General features: G+C 52.6%; 1 protein-coding gene across 1 annotated transcript; it reads left to right on the top strand.

Annotated features, from left to right (window-relative positions):
• Positions 1 to 3,277: 3,277 nt before the first annotated feature.
• C1H4orf54 (chromosome 1 C4orf54 homolog) lies at positions 3,278 to 15,369 on the top strand. The gene is made up of 3 exons (XM_037406730.1): positions 3,278 to 6,892; positions 7,043 to 12,349; positions 13,653 to 15,369. The coding sequence occupies exons 1-2, from the start codon at positions 3,278 to 3,280 to the stop codon at positions 7,712 to 7,714; spliced, it is 4,287 nt and encodes a 1,428-aa protein (XP_037262627.1). The 3' UTR covers positions 7,715 to 12,349; positions 13,653 to 15,369.
• The last annotated feature ends 511 nt before the right edge of the window (positions 15,370 to 15,880 follow it).

The raw sequence follows: 15,880 nt of genomic DNA, 5'->3' as shown, positions 1-15,880 counted from the left end.
AAGAAGGTGTGACGGAGCCACAGTTTTCCTGTGTACTTTTGATTAGGAGCAAACAGGTCTATCACTTTTGGCTTGCTGTAGAGTTCATCTAGCAACAGTAATAGATAATAGAAAAAATTGGGGAAAAAAAATTCTACACCCTTGCAAAGCTGTTGAAGAATTCTGATCCTTTGTAAGGCACCCCTACAGGGGAGCAGTCCTGGGGAGTCAGTCCTTGGGTTCAAGCTGTGTGCCCAAGCTTTGGATACGATACGTGGGGGTTATTAGGCACCTCTGAAACAGGCTTTACAAAAGTTGACATTAAAGTATCTAAGAGGAAAGGCTGAGGAGAAGGAATTAAGCCTAAACCTCTGTGGAATTTTACACTTTGCTCAGGGCCAGACTTGCAGCAAAGCATCTCTGAGGGGCTGGCACCACATCAGTGCAGAAATTTCTGATACAAAAAAAAGAAGAGGAAATCCTTCTCATTTTTTCCCCCTTCTCTAACATACAGCATATGCATACAGCAATTAAAGAACTTAAGCTGGATATTACAGATTCACTTTTTTCAAAAGGCATTAAGATTTGGGTGGCTCTGTATGCTGTAGCAACCTCTTAGTCCCATGGGAAATACACTGATCTGACTGCCTAAGGCATGCAGGCCTCCAGGGCTAGCCATAACTGAAAACGGAGAAGAACAGGTGTGGATTTTATGTATGTATTTTTGTCATCAGGGGCATAAATTCCCAGTGGTAGAGACATAGATATGTTATAAACATACATATATGAGTGTTCCATTATGGTGTCAGCCTCAGTTGTGAGAGTCATTGCCTGGTTTTGTAAGATTGAGTAGATTCAGTTCAAGATATCACCCAAGGGAAATAGCAGAAAAAAACATCTCTGGACCATAGCTGCAAGCTAGACTGTGGAAACAGATAAATAAAGAGTCAAGTTTCAATGCTCATTTTGGTGGGGATCTTGTCTGGGGATCCTGGCAGGAGTATATGAACAACTGTTACAACTTAAAAACCCCAACAACACTTTTAATTGTGCATGTTTTGGGAGAAAAAATTTGATTTATTGTGTATTCTTAATGCAGGAAACCCAAATACTAGAGGAGAGCAAGGTGTGAGAGACTGACACCCAAGAGCCTGGTTTGGGGGATCAGAGGGTGGGGGCAGTGAGAATGTGGGGTGGAGACCTCATTTGAAAGGAGGCATGTGGTAGAAGAGAGGCAGAGCAGGAGGCAGGGATGCTGCCGCTGCCGGCACTCACCCAAGTACAATGAATGATCAGGGTTTAAAACCTAGTATCCCTCTGCATCCCAAGCGTTTGGAAAGGACTGTATTTGAGGATATACTCTTGTCCCACTGCCAATTAACACCAGAATGTCTCCTTAATAAGGTGCTAAAATATTATCTTTCTCTAGTTATGTCATGGTTTTGTTATGGCTGCTTGGGACAGAGGTGCAAGTCTAAAATGTGTGTGGAGGGGACACAAAATCTGGTGAAGTTGTGTTTAGGGAATGCTAATGCTATTTACCACAGTGGAGGTACTGCACAGTTGTAGCATGTACAAGGAGAGCTGAAGCCACATGAACGTGCGCTAAGGAAAGATCAAGGCTGAGTAAGCCTAGTACTCCTGAGGGCTGGTGCCCAGCTTCACACTAAAAACACACTGGAGGCAGGACAGCCTCAGCAGGGATTGGAACCAGTTATCCCTACTACACGGGGAAAGTCTCACTGCACATTGACCCGATTTGCTCCAAACCCTCCAAGTTTGGTGTGTCTTTCTGTTAAAATATCACCTGGTACTTCAGCAATGGTTTCCATGCAGTTAGTCTGCAGCCCAAGAAACTACCATGTATTTACATAGGTTACGCTGCAGCCACCTCATTCATTTTCTTCCAGGCAGTAAAGAGACCCTTCTCCAAAATAGGATATGAAACCTGCCGTTGCTGCAGAGACCCTCACAAGCTGCCACTGGGGTTCAGTAAAGGATGGAGGATGCTTTTCCTGGAGGCTGAGGGAATGCTGCAACTCCACAGAGAGGATGGCAGCAGAGCAGCCTGGCTATGTGGTGGGGTGAGGTGCTGGGAACGCTGGGAAACCCATGTTTTAATGTGGATGGTGCTGGAGATAGGTCTGGGATGGTGCCTGCTTCACTCTTGGTCCTGCATCTCCGGTAGAGCCACATATCACACCCCTCATGCCAGTGCATGCAGCTGTAAGGACAGAGATCCCAGTACTTGCTTTGGGGTGTCCACAGCCCTGCTCTGATGAATGTCTGATGTTACCAGCTCAAGGTCAGCTTGCTCACCCAAGCGTGCAGGTGCTTATTTGTTTTTTAACCTGTAAATTTAGGCTGTTATCTGCATTGCATACGTGAGGGCTGCTCCTCAACTTGCTTTCCTCTATGTCTACTCAGTATTTAACAGTTTGCCCTTTTCTTCCATGGCTCTGGAGTGGGTTTTGGTGTGTCATCTTGGGGACCGCTCAGTAAAGCCTTCAGCCACCAAAGGTCAGGCGTGCCATAGAAATGACTATTAATAGGTCTTAGGTGCTGGTTATGTCTAAACTGGCATCTCCTGGAAAAAGGTAGCTTGGGTACCCTGGCCAATGGCTCTCTGGACTGCTGCAAATGTGCAGGGCCAGGCCAGCACCCACGGGGTGCCCCTCCACAACACAAATCCTGCAAGCAGGAACATAGGATGCAGGGGGGTAGTTTAAGGAAGGAAAACGCTGTTTAGCCACTGCTGCGTGTGGAATGAGGGCGCATTTGGTGCAGGCAAGCCCGTGTGCTTAGCGGGTGCCCTGGGAGCTGCCTCTTCCAGCCGGGGGAGCCGGCGGCAGTAGCTCTGCAGGCAGGGGCGGCTCCCCCCTCCCAAGGGGTGTCCGGGCGCCTTTATTCCGGCAAACACTGGCATTTAAAATAGGACTTTGCTCAACCGGGGTAAGCGACTTCGGCTCTATTGTATAGTCCGCGCCGGCCAAGTGACGCCCCATCTTTGAAAACGCCCGAGCGACCCGGGCCCGTCCCGGGATCCCTCGCAGGGCGACCAGCCACCTCCTCCCGGTGGCCAAGCGGGCCTCCGCTGTCCCGCGGCTGGCTGCAGTGTGGGGAGCGCCGAGCCCAGCCCGGCCCGACCCGACCCCTCCGCCCCCCGGCGGTGATGCCCGCCCGGGCCGGGAGCCGGCGCGCCGGGCGGAGGAGGGGAGGGAAGGGGAGGGCAGGGGCTGGGGCTGGGCGGCCCGTTGCGCCCCCCCGTCCCCGCAGCGCTGCCCGTCCCTGCCGGCACATGCCTGCCCGCCCCCTGGGGCCACTGCCGCGCCCCGACGGCCCCGGCATGGACGCGCCCGGCCAGCCGCCCGGCGGCCCCCGAGCCGGCCCCGAGGGCGCGGCGGCGGCCACCGAAGAGGAGGCGGCGGCGTACGTGGAGATTCGCGGCTCGCCGCAGCGGCCGGGGGAGAGCCGGCTGCTCGGCGAGCTGGCCCCGGCCGGCGGCGCGGAGCGAGCGGCCGGTCCCGCACCGGGAAGTGGAGCCGGCGGGACCGGGGATGTTGGCGGGTCGGCGAACGGCGGGCCGCCGGGCGGGGCCGCGGGGCCAGCATCCTCGGACCGCGGGAGGGATCGCCTGCCTTCCCCGAGCGCGGCGGCTGAGGCGGGATGCGGCGCTGACTCCAGCCCCGGCTGCGGGGGGGCGGCAGGGAGCGGCGGGCCTCCGGAGGCGGGGGGCTGCCCGGAGTCCTCCTCCTCCTCCTGCCCTTCGCCGATGAGCAAGGCGAGTGGCTTTCCCGCAATGGGCGACCCGGTGTCGACGGAAGGCAAAACCTCCTCGTCCTCCTTCGGCTACGAAAGCGAGGAGGACGAGGATGCGGGACGCAAGGCAGCCGCCCCCGGCGCCCCCCCGGGCATCCCCTCCGGCGGCGGCCGCGACGAGGCGCACTATATCAGCACGCAGGAGATCCAGCTGAGCGAGGTGGACCACGACATGGATTTCGACGCGGGGCTGGCCGCCCGCTGGGACTTCGAGGACAACAACGTGATCTACTCCTTCGTGGACTACGCCTCCTTCGGGAGCGACGAGACCCCGGGGGACACACCGACGGAGGAGGAGAATAGCTGCTCACTCAGCACGACCACCAGCGACCCTAACAACCAGACGGACAGCATCGAGAACACCAGCAGCACGGAGATCGTCAGCCTTACCTCCGAATACGACACCCCCGGCGGGGCCAAGCGCGCCAGCTCGGGGGAAAGCCGGTCCAAGCAGCCTGGCCGCCCCGGCGGGAGCCCGGCCGCCCAGCTTCTCCTATCAATCAAAGCCGCTTCCCGGGCTATAAATGAGTCTAGCAACGTGCGCGGAAAGCAAAATACTATTTACGCTGCCAAGCATGAAGGCGACATGAGCCTCCGTGTCCCCGCGGCTCCTGAACGCAATGCGAGTTTAAAGCCGGACGCGGTCCGCGACCACGCGAAAAAATTCATCGCGGTCCCCGCGCGGCTGCAGACCCGGTGCGGGGCGGCCAGGGCGGGGGAACACTCGAGCGGCGCCTCCAGCGCCGTCAGCGAGCTGGACGATGCCGACAAAGAAGTGCGAAACCTGACAGCCAGGGCGTTCCGCAGCCTGGCGTACCCCTACTTCGACACCCTGCGCCCCGGCTCCCGCGCCTCCTCCGCCTCCCTGCCCGACAATGCCCTGGGCATCAATCGCTGGTCCACCTACCTGGACCTCAAGTGCGGCAGCCTGGGGCCGAGAGCCGAGCCCAGCCTGCTGCGCTCCGGCCGGTCGCAAACCAAAGCCCTCGAGTTCGTGGTCAGCAAGCTCGACGGGGAGATCACCCACGTCGAGGCGCCGCGGCGGCTGCGGCCGGGCTCCCGGGTGGTGACTCTGCTGGACCTCGGCGATGCCCCCGAGGCCGGGCCGCGCCCCGAGGCGGGTGGCGGGGAGCCGCCGGCGGCGGAGGGCGGTGGGGGGGGCTCCAGCAAGAAGTCCAAGTTCGCCTCCAGCCTCCTCAAAAACGTAATCTCCAAGAAGATGCAGCTGGAGCACGAGTTCAAGATGGAGCGGGGCGAGATCACCGACACTTCCTACACCGGGCTGGGCGCCGGCCGGGACGCGGAGGCCGGCGGCGGCGGGCGGGAGCGGCAGGGGGAGGGCGGTGTGCAGCGGCAGAGCTCCCGGCACTCGGAGGGCGGCTCGGACTGCACCGCAGCGACGGCGGAGGAAGCGGGCGAGGGCGGCGGCGGCCGGTCGCCGGTCTCCAAGGCGTCGACGCCCCGTGAGGGGAGCCGCAGCCTGGACCGAGCGCTGTCGGAAGAGCTGTGCGAGGTGAAGCGCAGCGCCTCGGAGGCCATCAAGGCCACCTTCCTCCGCAGCCAGAACAGCGCCTTCAGGTCCTGGAAGGAGCGGGAGGCGGAAAGGAAGGAGGAGAGGGCGCCCGTCGGCAAGCTGAAGCTCTCCCCCAGGCTCGACTGGCGAGCCGACCTGGGCGAGATCTCCGCCGGCAAGTCCACCAAGATGTCCCGCCTGTTCGTCCCTGCCATCCAGCACACACCCCGGGAAAAGGAGACCGGCAAGCGGGCGACCAAGTGCTCTGCCGCCGCCGCCTTCTCCTCACCCCCCGCCGCCAAGCCCAAAGCCCCCGAGATCAAGATCAGCCTGGGCAGCCTGCAGCAGCCCCGGGACGCCGCCTTCAGCATCGCCCAGCTGCTGACGCCGCAGATCGCGGGCCGGCCGCCGGAGGAGGGCAGGGGCCAGCATCCCAAGCCGCCCAAAGTCGGTGACGGCCCCGACAAGGTGCCGCAGTTCCTGGTGCGCGACGTGAGGGACGGCAAGCACAGAGCCCAGGGGCCGCTCCACCAGGTGCGGGACGTGCGGAAGCTCATCAAAAGCTCCTACAGCTGCGACTCGGGGGACAACAGCAGCGACAAGGGCAGTGTCGCCTCCGACCAGGGCGGCCCGGAGCAGAAGCCCCGGCAGCAGCTGGTCATCGCCGGCGTCCCCAGGTCCCTCTCCCCCGTGGTCATCACCTGTCAGTCGGTCGGGCACGCCAGCTCCAAGCCCACCGAGGCGGGGCCCAAGGCGGCGGGCAGGGCGCCGGCCTGTCCCCCGGAGGGCACCGTCCTGGTGCACCGCACCTCGGGGAGGCTGCCGGTGGCCACCATCGCCCCCAACAAGAGCGACCCGCGCCAGCCGGCCGTGCTGAAGATCGTCTCCAAATCCGCCGCGCCCTGGCGGCACCAGCCCCCGCCGCCGCCCGTCGAGAGGGGCCGGGGGCCGGAGGAGGACCCGCGGGAGGAGGGCAAGGCGGCGCCGGTGCAAAACGCGCTGGAGAAGCTGACGGCGGCGGTGCGGAGCATGGAGGAGCTGTACAGCTTCAACAAGCGCGAGTGGAAGCGCAAGAGCGACCCGCTGCCCATCACCGACAGCCACGTCCTCTCCCTCATCGCCAGCCAGGAGCGCGACGCCGGGCCCCGGCCGACCCCCCCCGCCGCCGCCGCTGCGCCCCCGCCGCCGGCGGCAGATAAGGCGGAGGAGCCGTCGGGCAAAGGGGCGGGCAGCGAGCGGCTGTCCCGCCGCCCCTGCAGCAACGCCGCCGACAAGGTCTCGGCCAAGGCGGCCGCCTTCGAAAACCTGGCCCGGCAGCGGCAGCGCGGCCCGCCGCCTCCCCGCGCCGAGCCCCCCCCCGCCCCCCGCGCCCTCCTTACCCTCCGCGGAGCCGGAGGAGCCGGCGCCGGAGCCGCCGCGCCGGGCAAGCCCCGCTCCGAGGGCGGCCTGCGGGGCCAGGCGGCGCCGCGCTCCCCCCGGCTGCCTGCGGGCGGCGGCGATGCGGAGCGCGGGCCGGACTGCGGCAACTACCTGGCCCTGCCGCTGAAGGCGGCCGCCGAGCCCGGCTCCCCTCCCTCCCCGGTACCGGTGTCGGGGGCGGGCGGCGGCGTCCGCCCCAGCCCCGTGTCGGCGGCGGCGGCGGCGGCGGCGCTGTGCAGCCTGCAGCCCTTCGGCACCGCCAAGCGCCCCGGCAGCCCCGGACCCCCGCCCGCCCCCCCGCCCGCCGAGGAGCCCGCCGCCGCCGCTCCGCCGTCCGCCGAGGGTCCGCCCGCCGCCCTCTACCGCCCGCCGCTGCCCTACGCCACCCTGCCCGGCGCCGCGCCGCCGCCGCTGCTCTGCTTCTCGCCCTCCGTGCCCACCGCGGCGGCCGCGGCTGACCCCTTCCCGCAGACGCAGCGCAAGGTGCTGTTGGACGTGAGCACCGGGCAGTACTACCTGGTGGACACGCCAGTGCAGCAGCCCCTCAAGCGGCGCCTCTTCGACCCCGAGACCGGGCAGTACGTGGAGGTGCCAGTGCCCCAGCAGCCGACCGTCGCCCCCGTCCCGCTGCCTCTCCCGCCCCTGGCCCTCAACGCCGGGGCCTATGGCGCCACGTACATGCTCTACCCCGGCCTCCTGCCCGCCGCCGCCATGCTGCCGGCCGGCGCCCTGCCGCGCCCGCTCTCCCACCCGGGCAGCGACGCCAGCGCCCCGGCCGAGCCAGGCAGCCCAGCAGCGGCGGAGGCGGCGTTCGCCGACAGCCCCTACTACGTGGCTACCGGCAAGGGCCCGCCGCCCCCGCGGCGTGGGGCAGCCGAGTCGAAGCCGGTCATCAGCATCACAGCGCCGGCCGCCGGCCCGCGGATCGTCGCGCCGCCCTCCTTTGACGGCACCACCATGCGCTTCGTGGTGGAGCACCGGTGAAGAGCGCGGGTGAGTGGGTGCAGGCTGCCAGGCATGCCGGTCGCCGGCGAGGGGTGAGGGCCACCCGGGTTACCCTCCAGACGAGGGCTGTGCTACAGCTGCTCCTCGAGGGCGGGAAGTGACGGGCCGGGAGCCTGCAGGCAGGCCCTCACTGTGGCTTAAAATACAGGGATAAGACAGAAACGCAAAGGTTATGCAGGCCCATCGGTGCAGTTTGGTGTCCCTCGCAGCAGCTAAGTGCCCCCTTTTTTGTGGCCCAGAGGTAGTTTCAGTAGAAGCACACTATAGTTGCTCCTCATGCAGCCTGTATCTGTGCAGCCCTGTGGCTGGGGGCCCTGTCTCAGTGAGGTCCCCTCGCTTATGGGGAGGGGAGTGTGGCTGGGCATCTCCTCTGGACCCACCTTGCAAGCCGTGAGATGGCCCCTCCACCTCAGCAGCACACCTCCCCTTTCTCACCTCTTGCCTATTTCTCCCAAGGGGAGGCGAGTGCCGTCTGGCTGCCCTGAGCCCCTGTTTCTCTCCATCCTCGGAAAGTGTGGGAAAGGGGTCTGATGGAGGCAAACCCTTATTTCAGGTCCATGTCCTACTTGTTAGCAGGATGAGTGAACGGGGTACGTGGGGTGAACCCTGGTGTGCTCCCCTGGTGCCATGGGGCTGCTGGCAGGAGCAGCGGCACCCACAGCTGCCTGCACTGCAGGAGGGCTCCAGCAGAGCCTGCGGGCACCACTGCAAATCACGATTTCACACCGCTACCCTGAGCCTGGCCTGCCACAGTCCTGCCATGTCTGGTTACCTGGGCCTGTAACCCAGGGCCAGCCTCCCAACTAGAGGATGCACGTGCAGAGCCAGGAGCAGGGCATGGGACTGGATGTACAGCATGCGTCAAAAACGCAGTGCGGGATGTCTTGCACAAAATAATAAAGGAATGATGGCATTTTGTTTTAAAAAGTGCCTTCAGGATGGGTGTTGCTGGTCCTTTTGCCTCTTGCATAACAACATACATCTTTATCAAGTGCAGTATTGGGCAGAGCTACCAAAGTCTTTTCGTGACTTACCAAAGACTCATGAGGTTTGTTCTTGGTGTGTATCAAGAGGCAAAGAGAAAGAGTGGCAACAGTCAGAGGTTTGGGTTTGTCACTAGTTTGCACTGAGTTTTGTCCAGTTACATGTTTGAGGGTCAGTTTTTTCTTCCAGCATTTGGGTTGTCTATTTTTGCTTCCATAGTTCTTTTAGTTGGCATCACCTACTGCTGCATGGTAGATTATTTGTTGAATGAAACCTTACTGAAGTGATTTATATACTTACTTCTTCTCTGCTTGTAAATACTTTGTCGTGAAAGTGCCATTCTTTTGTCCTGGATATAAATGAAATTGTTGTCATTGGCCCTTATGGAGCCACTCAAGACAGTACTCATTGAAGTTGGGCTCTGCTGTGCTGCTTGAGTTGATTCTGTCAGTAAAGTCTTGATAGAATATCTAGATAAAATGGCAAAACATACATGTTTCCATTTGGTCTATAGGCTGAATTCAGACTGCTAGCACAAGGAATTTTTTAGATTTCAGTTTAGGGACTTGATGTTTTTGAAAAGGTGTGGTATATAGTGCATGTATTTCTATCTTACAGCAGCTATTTAAATTAAAAGCTCTAGCTACTATTATATTTCTCTTTAAAAGTGAAACCCATCATTTTTCCTAATGTGATTTACCCTTTGTTTCCCAGGGGGTTATCCTGCCGTGTCATGCAGCTGGTTTGCCTGTGATGCCTGGTGCATCGTTGAGATGGGCGATTCTCTCAGCAGATTGCTTTCTCATTGGTTAATAACTGCATCAATGCTCTGTGTTATGTTGGAGCGCTACCATTGCAACACAGGTGTGAAAGCTGCCCCCAAAGACTAGTGATGCAAAAACTTGCATACTCGTTACAGAAAGTCATTCAGCAGTTTGAAGACTTTCACCTTTTACTGTTAATGATGCCAAGATGCGTGTTGTCTAACACAGACAGGGCTGCCCCCTCCCTGCCGTCTCAGACCCGCTGAGGTAGGTGTCCTGCTGGTGTATAATGGATGCAGTGTGAGGGGTTTCTCAATCTGTTCTGAGAGTCAGTAAACCAAATCATTTTAATTGCATGCTGCAAGACACGTCTAGCTTGTCATCAGACTTCGGTTATTCATATAGCTCTCAGTGGAAAATGAGGTATATGCCCGAGGGGAATTGCATCTGTAGGCTTCTTCCTGTTATTCTGTTCTCTCCTTGCATCTACTTAGCATTTTCATTTACCTACATAACTTTAATGATCCTGTGGATAATGTTTTCTCTTCTTTTATTATCTGCTTTTTTTTCTTTCCCCTTCTTTTGCTGTATCTCTTCTGTTTTTCTCTTTCTAATTTAAAGTGTTTGTTTGCTTGGGGTAGTTTTTCCCCTGCCAAGAACAGGAGTGTAATTTCATATGAACTGGAGGGTGAACTGTTGATCATTTTTTTAATTCCAATTGCTTTCACATCAGATCAGGGGTTTTTTATTGATTGCAGCGATGCTGTGCAAATCCTAAAATGGATTTTAAACCAGCCAGATTACATCACACGACCATGGGATTTGAACAAAATACTGTCCTTTCAGGTCCCTTTTATTTACTAGCCAAAATAAACTGAATGAATGTTCTTTCTTTCCACTCCTGTATTTCTTTCTGCACTGCACATAATATCATCCTCCCTTCTTTATTCTTATTTTTTTTCACATCTTCATTCACAAACTGTGTCACCATGTCAAGAAGTTCTCCATCTTGGTCTCTGTCATCTCTTGGAGATAAGCATGATAGAGCTGACTTGAAGCTCTAGTGGTGGTGTGGTACCTGTGGCACTGTTGGTACTGAATCCTGTGCACATCTGCAGCTCTTCCATCTTTTCTTTCCTTGGCTGGTGCTGTTTTCTGCATGATCACTGAGTGAAATGGATCCTATCAATTTGGATTCTGGCAAAATCTAAGATGACATTTCTGAACAACTCTTAAATTTTTGATATACAGCAAGTATTGGAGAATATGTACGTATTTCTGAGAGATATCATGAGGTTGCTTTCCTCCCTCCTCTTCTTTGCTCACAGTAGTTGGTGAGCTTTTAGCAATGTAGTTCTTGCCTGCTGTACTTCTTCCTTCATATGAAAAAAACCCAATGATGCTAGTTTTCCATTCTAGTGAACTTGCCAATCTGCAGTCTTGCATCCAAACCTAGACAGCGCCAACCTGTAGTGAGCAGACTGACTTAAGGGAGCTCATTCCCATCCTGAATGTGTGTTTTTAACTTTTGTATCTGTTCCCACATTATACTCTGGGCAGTTTCTGCCTTGTGTTAGGTAAAGAAATGAGAAAATAACATGTAGCACAGTAGAAAGTAACTGTAGTAAATTGTACTGCCTGTATTAGAAGAGCGTTTTTCCTTGCTTTGTTCAAATATGTGCCTAAACTGAAGCCACCTTATTGTTACAGGAATGCATGGGGTATTTATTCATGTGGTGAGAGTAGGCTAAATCAAATGTAAGCAGTTCTGTCACCAAAGTATGCAAATATACCTATTAGTTGTGTTTCTTCCTACTTGCCATCAGACAATCTGTCTGCCTTTAAAAATTACTTTTGTGTGGATAGCATATATGAATGATTTTTTAAAGGCTCATAAATTGATATTTTAAAACTCTGTTTTAGTTGTGTCCTGTTCAGCAGAATGTATAGTCTACGTTAGGTCAGACAGTCAGTTTAAATATGCAGTATGTAGAATTTACTTATGCTGATGCCTTTGTTGAGAATTTAGTAAAGCATCCATCCAATTTTTGTGGGAATTACAGGAATATTCCAAGAACTAAAAGGCCTGCAGTATTAGTTCTAGTAAATCAGTCTACAAATGGAGATAAGCATGAGCTTGTGTTCGAATCCGTAGCTACTGAGGAGATGTTTAAATAGCGCTTAAGCTTGATACCAATAAAAGTTAACGGTGAACTTAATGACTTTTCTTTCCTAGGATGCTTTCCTGAGACAGTATTTAGGTCTTAACTCCTTGGAGCACATGTTTACACATTGTTTCAATTTTGCTTACGTATTGCCATGCTGGATGCTGTGTTGGTAAAGTGCTCAGATCTGTAACTTAAGTGGATGGATCACTTAAATCCTGGATGGATTTCTTTGCCCTCTTTCCACCTATGTGTGTGGGGTTCCCCAGGGCCAGTCCGTGGGAAACCACAGGATTGTAAGGCACTACACGTTTCAGACATTGAGCAGCAAGGATCAGTTTGCTCAAAAAATAAGTCTGCCTGACCACTGTCTTGGATTAAAAAGTCAGGTGCTATTGTCTGATTCTTGGGAGTAGCTTAGGAAATTAGCAAGAATAGTGTGACAGCAAAGGAGATCCTGTGCACTTTGGAGTCGTAAGGATTGCTCAAATGATTGTGGCAGCTCTCTAACAATCCACTTTTTATTAATGATGCCTTTCTGTTTGTTTTTGTTGTTGTTGTTGTTGTGGTTTTTTTTTACAGGGGTAAGGAAGAAGAATCACGCTCCTTTAATCTGAAATATACTTGGTAACTCTAAACATTCATCCTAAAAACTGCTACAGTTTTCTCATTTTTTTTGCTTCATCATACAAAACAAGTGTGTAAGTTTCTTGTTTTCTCCTATATACCCCCCAGTTGTGGAGTATGCATAACTTTAATTATGCGAGCAACACTAAATTACTGCATTGTTTTCTGCAAAGTTGTTTTTATATTGAAGCCAGTCTGCTTTAGGAGTTGCTTCTGTGCTGGTGGCTAGCAGCAGTAGTGCCACTACAGCTGTTTGTAAAATACAGGGTGTAAATGCAACAGTGTTTCGGTGTGGACCGATGCACAGCTTCATTCAGGTCCCTGGAATGTGTTGTGATGATCCAGTGCAGCCCAACTCTTTAAAGCCCTCGGGTCCCTCCCATTGCAGTTAAATGAGGGTCTTCTCCATAGGTTTCGGTGACTATTTGCAATCAGATGTCTATTTTGTACTCTATACTTCTGCACCTGGAATTTCAAACGGAGAGATCTGTCATTTTAGGATTATCTTTAGTGTTTATTTTTTGGCATGTTTCAAAACAGATTGTGTAAATGTCAGAAAACACATTTGATTGCTTTCTTTTTTGTTTGCTCCTCGGTACTGTGTTAATCATCACAAGTTGCCTTAATTATGACAGTGTTTAAGTACTGGAAAGCCAGAAATTGAATGTAATATTTTTTAGATCCTGGTTGTAATGGAGAGAACAGCATTTATTTTTCTTTAAGACTGCAGTCTATTCTTCCTTAAGTTGCAACATTGCTGAAAACCTAATCCTAGTGATTCCCCTGTGAGAGGAGTTTTCTGACGTTACAGCCCCAGTAACATGCAGTCATTTCTGTAGCTGTTGTTTGGCAAGTTTATCTGAGGGCTATATCCACACCATCTGTATTTGCTAAGAAAATATTTATCTTTTGAACAAGAAAATATAAAATAAGATCACTCAAGATACAGTGACACATATGTCCGTGTGTTGAACTCTGATTCTTTTGTTGCCAGCAGTTTGTCTCAGCAAAAGAGAATTGTTGTCATGACAGTAAAACTAAACTCCAATAGTGTTTTCCCTGCCCAGAATTTCAGTTCAGTTAAGCACTTTGGGAAGCCAATAAATGTAAGATAACTGGTAACAGGTTAGAAATTTAAAATCTACATGCAAAACCTGAAAGTCTGAATGTAAGCATTTGCCCACAGATAGGATTTTCCTGCATCTGTTCTCAATGTTTCCTGCTGCTAAGGAAGTTTCGGGGTTTTCCATTCTTAAAGAAAGCCCTAGGTTTTCATTTTCCTGAGTAACTCACAAGATACAGAAAACTCAGCTACAACTACAACTGTCTTAACCATATTTGTGAAATTGTATTTCAATGCAATTTATTTGTTTACAGGCACAAATTGAAATTGCCCTCAGGATGAAATGCACTGCAAGTATACAGATAGTGAGTGATTTAACATGTCTTCTCATTTATCTTCATCGTTGTGGAAATCCAATGAAAAAGTATTATTCTAACCCTTTGTAAAGAGCTTGGCGTGCCCAGCTAGAGCATATAGCATTTAAGCTTAATCCCTGTGCTCTTCAGTTGTACAGTCTATAGTCAGAAGCTTTAACTTCACACTGGGATTTGGGCTGAATGCCTCTTAAAGAAAATGAATGCTTCTTCACTGTTTTCATGACTGATAAGTCTGTAGACGCTACGGCTGGAGTATTGGTGTTAAACAAAACAGTACTTCGGACTGCAGGACAGTGCAGGTACCAGAGTAGATTGTCCACTGTGACATACATGTGTACGGTATGTACATTATAATACTAGCATCCATGTTTAAAAATGTTTCTGTCCTATCTTTTTCTATATCGGTGCTCAGAGCAAAGTTTCACGTTGCAGTTTACAAGATACGGGTTTGCACACACAAACTCAGGGTTTACAGTTTCACTCAGTGTACTTGAAAGGAAAAAAACGCGTAGAAAATAAGTGCCCAGGATTTCAACATGTATTTGTTGGAGGAAAATTTTGCAGTTTTTAACTGCCTGTGGAGGTGAAAGCAATGAAATGAGGCAATACCAACAGCTATTTTTTTTCTCAGGGGAGATTTCTTCAGTGGAATGTGTTAATCCTAATGTCAAACAGTGTTTGCTTAACTTTGTCTATTACTAAAGAGACTCCATGTTTGCATCAAGGGGTCAGTTTTGCAAGGAGCTTCGCTTCACAGACCCAGTCCAGCAAAGCCTTCACATGCATCTCTAACTTCAGATATCTAAGCAGATTCCTGGGAACTTCAGTGGAAGCGCAATTTTTTTTTTTTTTTTTTTTTTTTTTTTACCCATCAATGCAACGCTTTGCTGAACTTGGCCCAGAGCACTGAGTGCCTTGCAGACCTGAGTCCCAGGTTTTTCACTTTATATGAGTAAGACTGGAGCTCTGGGCTTGTGTCTAGCTTGACCCAGCAGATAATACCACAAAAGGTTGCCAGAAAAAAAATCCAGTAATATGGTGCTCCTCCATGTATACCTAGTGGTGATTTCTCCAGCCAATGGGGTGATGTGTAACCACATATCTTGGATTAGAGTCAAGCCCTCCGCATCAGGGTTCACAAGCTGCTAGTATTATATGTTTCATGGTGCAGTCATAGTATGTTACAGCTGAAATTCACCTTGTGTGCAAAGCAGAGCAAAATCCTGTACACCACTCGAGTTCCCTCCCAGCCCTGCTGTCAGGGTTCGGGGGCTGCAACAGCCAGCCAGCCACTTCCATGTGGTTTAGGTCAGAATCCAATTAAAAGTTTGAGTGGGACTGGAGTGATGCATGGATGTTCTTCTGGTCTTTTGCAGCAGGGTTGGTTTCACTCAGTTAAGTTTAATCCTTGGTGAATCACTTGATGAATGATTTAAAATGTATTTATGGGTTGTGTGGGGTTGGTTTTTTTTTTCCCTTGTCTGCATTCAAAGCTACCTTTATTCTCTAGTGTTGATGGCCAAAGTGTCATTCCTTATGCTTATGAATTACCATTAACTTGTGGCTACCTGAGAACACATACTTTAAAAATGCTTGTGTTTCTTTCCCCTTTTTTTGTTTGTTTTTTTTTCTTCTTATTTTTTTATTTTTTTCTTTTTCCTCCCTTTTTTTAAGGGTGGGTGGGTGGGTTATCAGTGTAAAGATATTTAAAAGCGCAAATGTGAAGTAAGGATAATGATTGCTAAGAGGATGTGGGTGGTATGTCTGATGAGAGCGGTGGGCTACAAGGCAAAGGGGAAAATGCTGTGAACACATTGTGTTGATGACTGTTGCCTGTGTGTGGGGGAAATAAAAAAAGATACATAACTGAAGAAAATGGACTCTGAGCTGCTCTCAGCGTCGATGACACTGTGGCAAGTGTGTAGCCGAAGCCCGAAGTGATCCCACTATAGAATGCCGTGAGCCTGGGATTGAAGGACAGCGGAGTCACTCTGAGAATTGCACTAGCAGCGTGTTGCACGTCGGGAGTGCTTCAGTATGTCACGACCATGTGAGAATGGACTGTCTGAAACCACTGAGTACCAAAGTTTGTAACTGAATGAGTCAGCATTTGTATTATGTTGGTTTTTTTTTTTTTTTTTTGAATGTTAGGATAAATAAAATGT

This window comes from Falco rusticolus, chromosome 1 (assembly GCF_015220075.1).
Source record: "Falco rusticolus isolate bFalRus1 chromosome 1, bFalRus1.pri, whole genome shotgun sequence".
In the NCBI taxonomy this organism is placed as follows: domain Eukaryota; kingdom Metazoa; phylum Chordata; class Aves; order Falconiformes; family Falconidae; genus Falco; species Falco rusticolus.
This window is presented reverse-complemented; position numbering and strand designations above follow the sequence as displayed.

Bases quoted from the DNA above. Each gene is read 5' to 3' on its own strand.
- C1H4orf54 (XM_037406730.1), top strand. From the start codon at position 3,278: ATGCCTGCCCGCCCCCTGGGGCCACTGCCGCGCCCCGACGGCCCCGGC. The intron at 6,893-7,042 runs GTACCGGTGTCG...CCCGCCGAGGAG, and splicing joins CCGGCTCCCCTCCCTCCCCG to CCCGCCGCCGCCGCTCCGCC.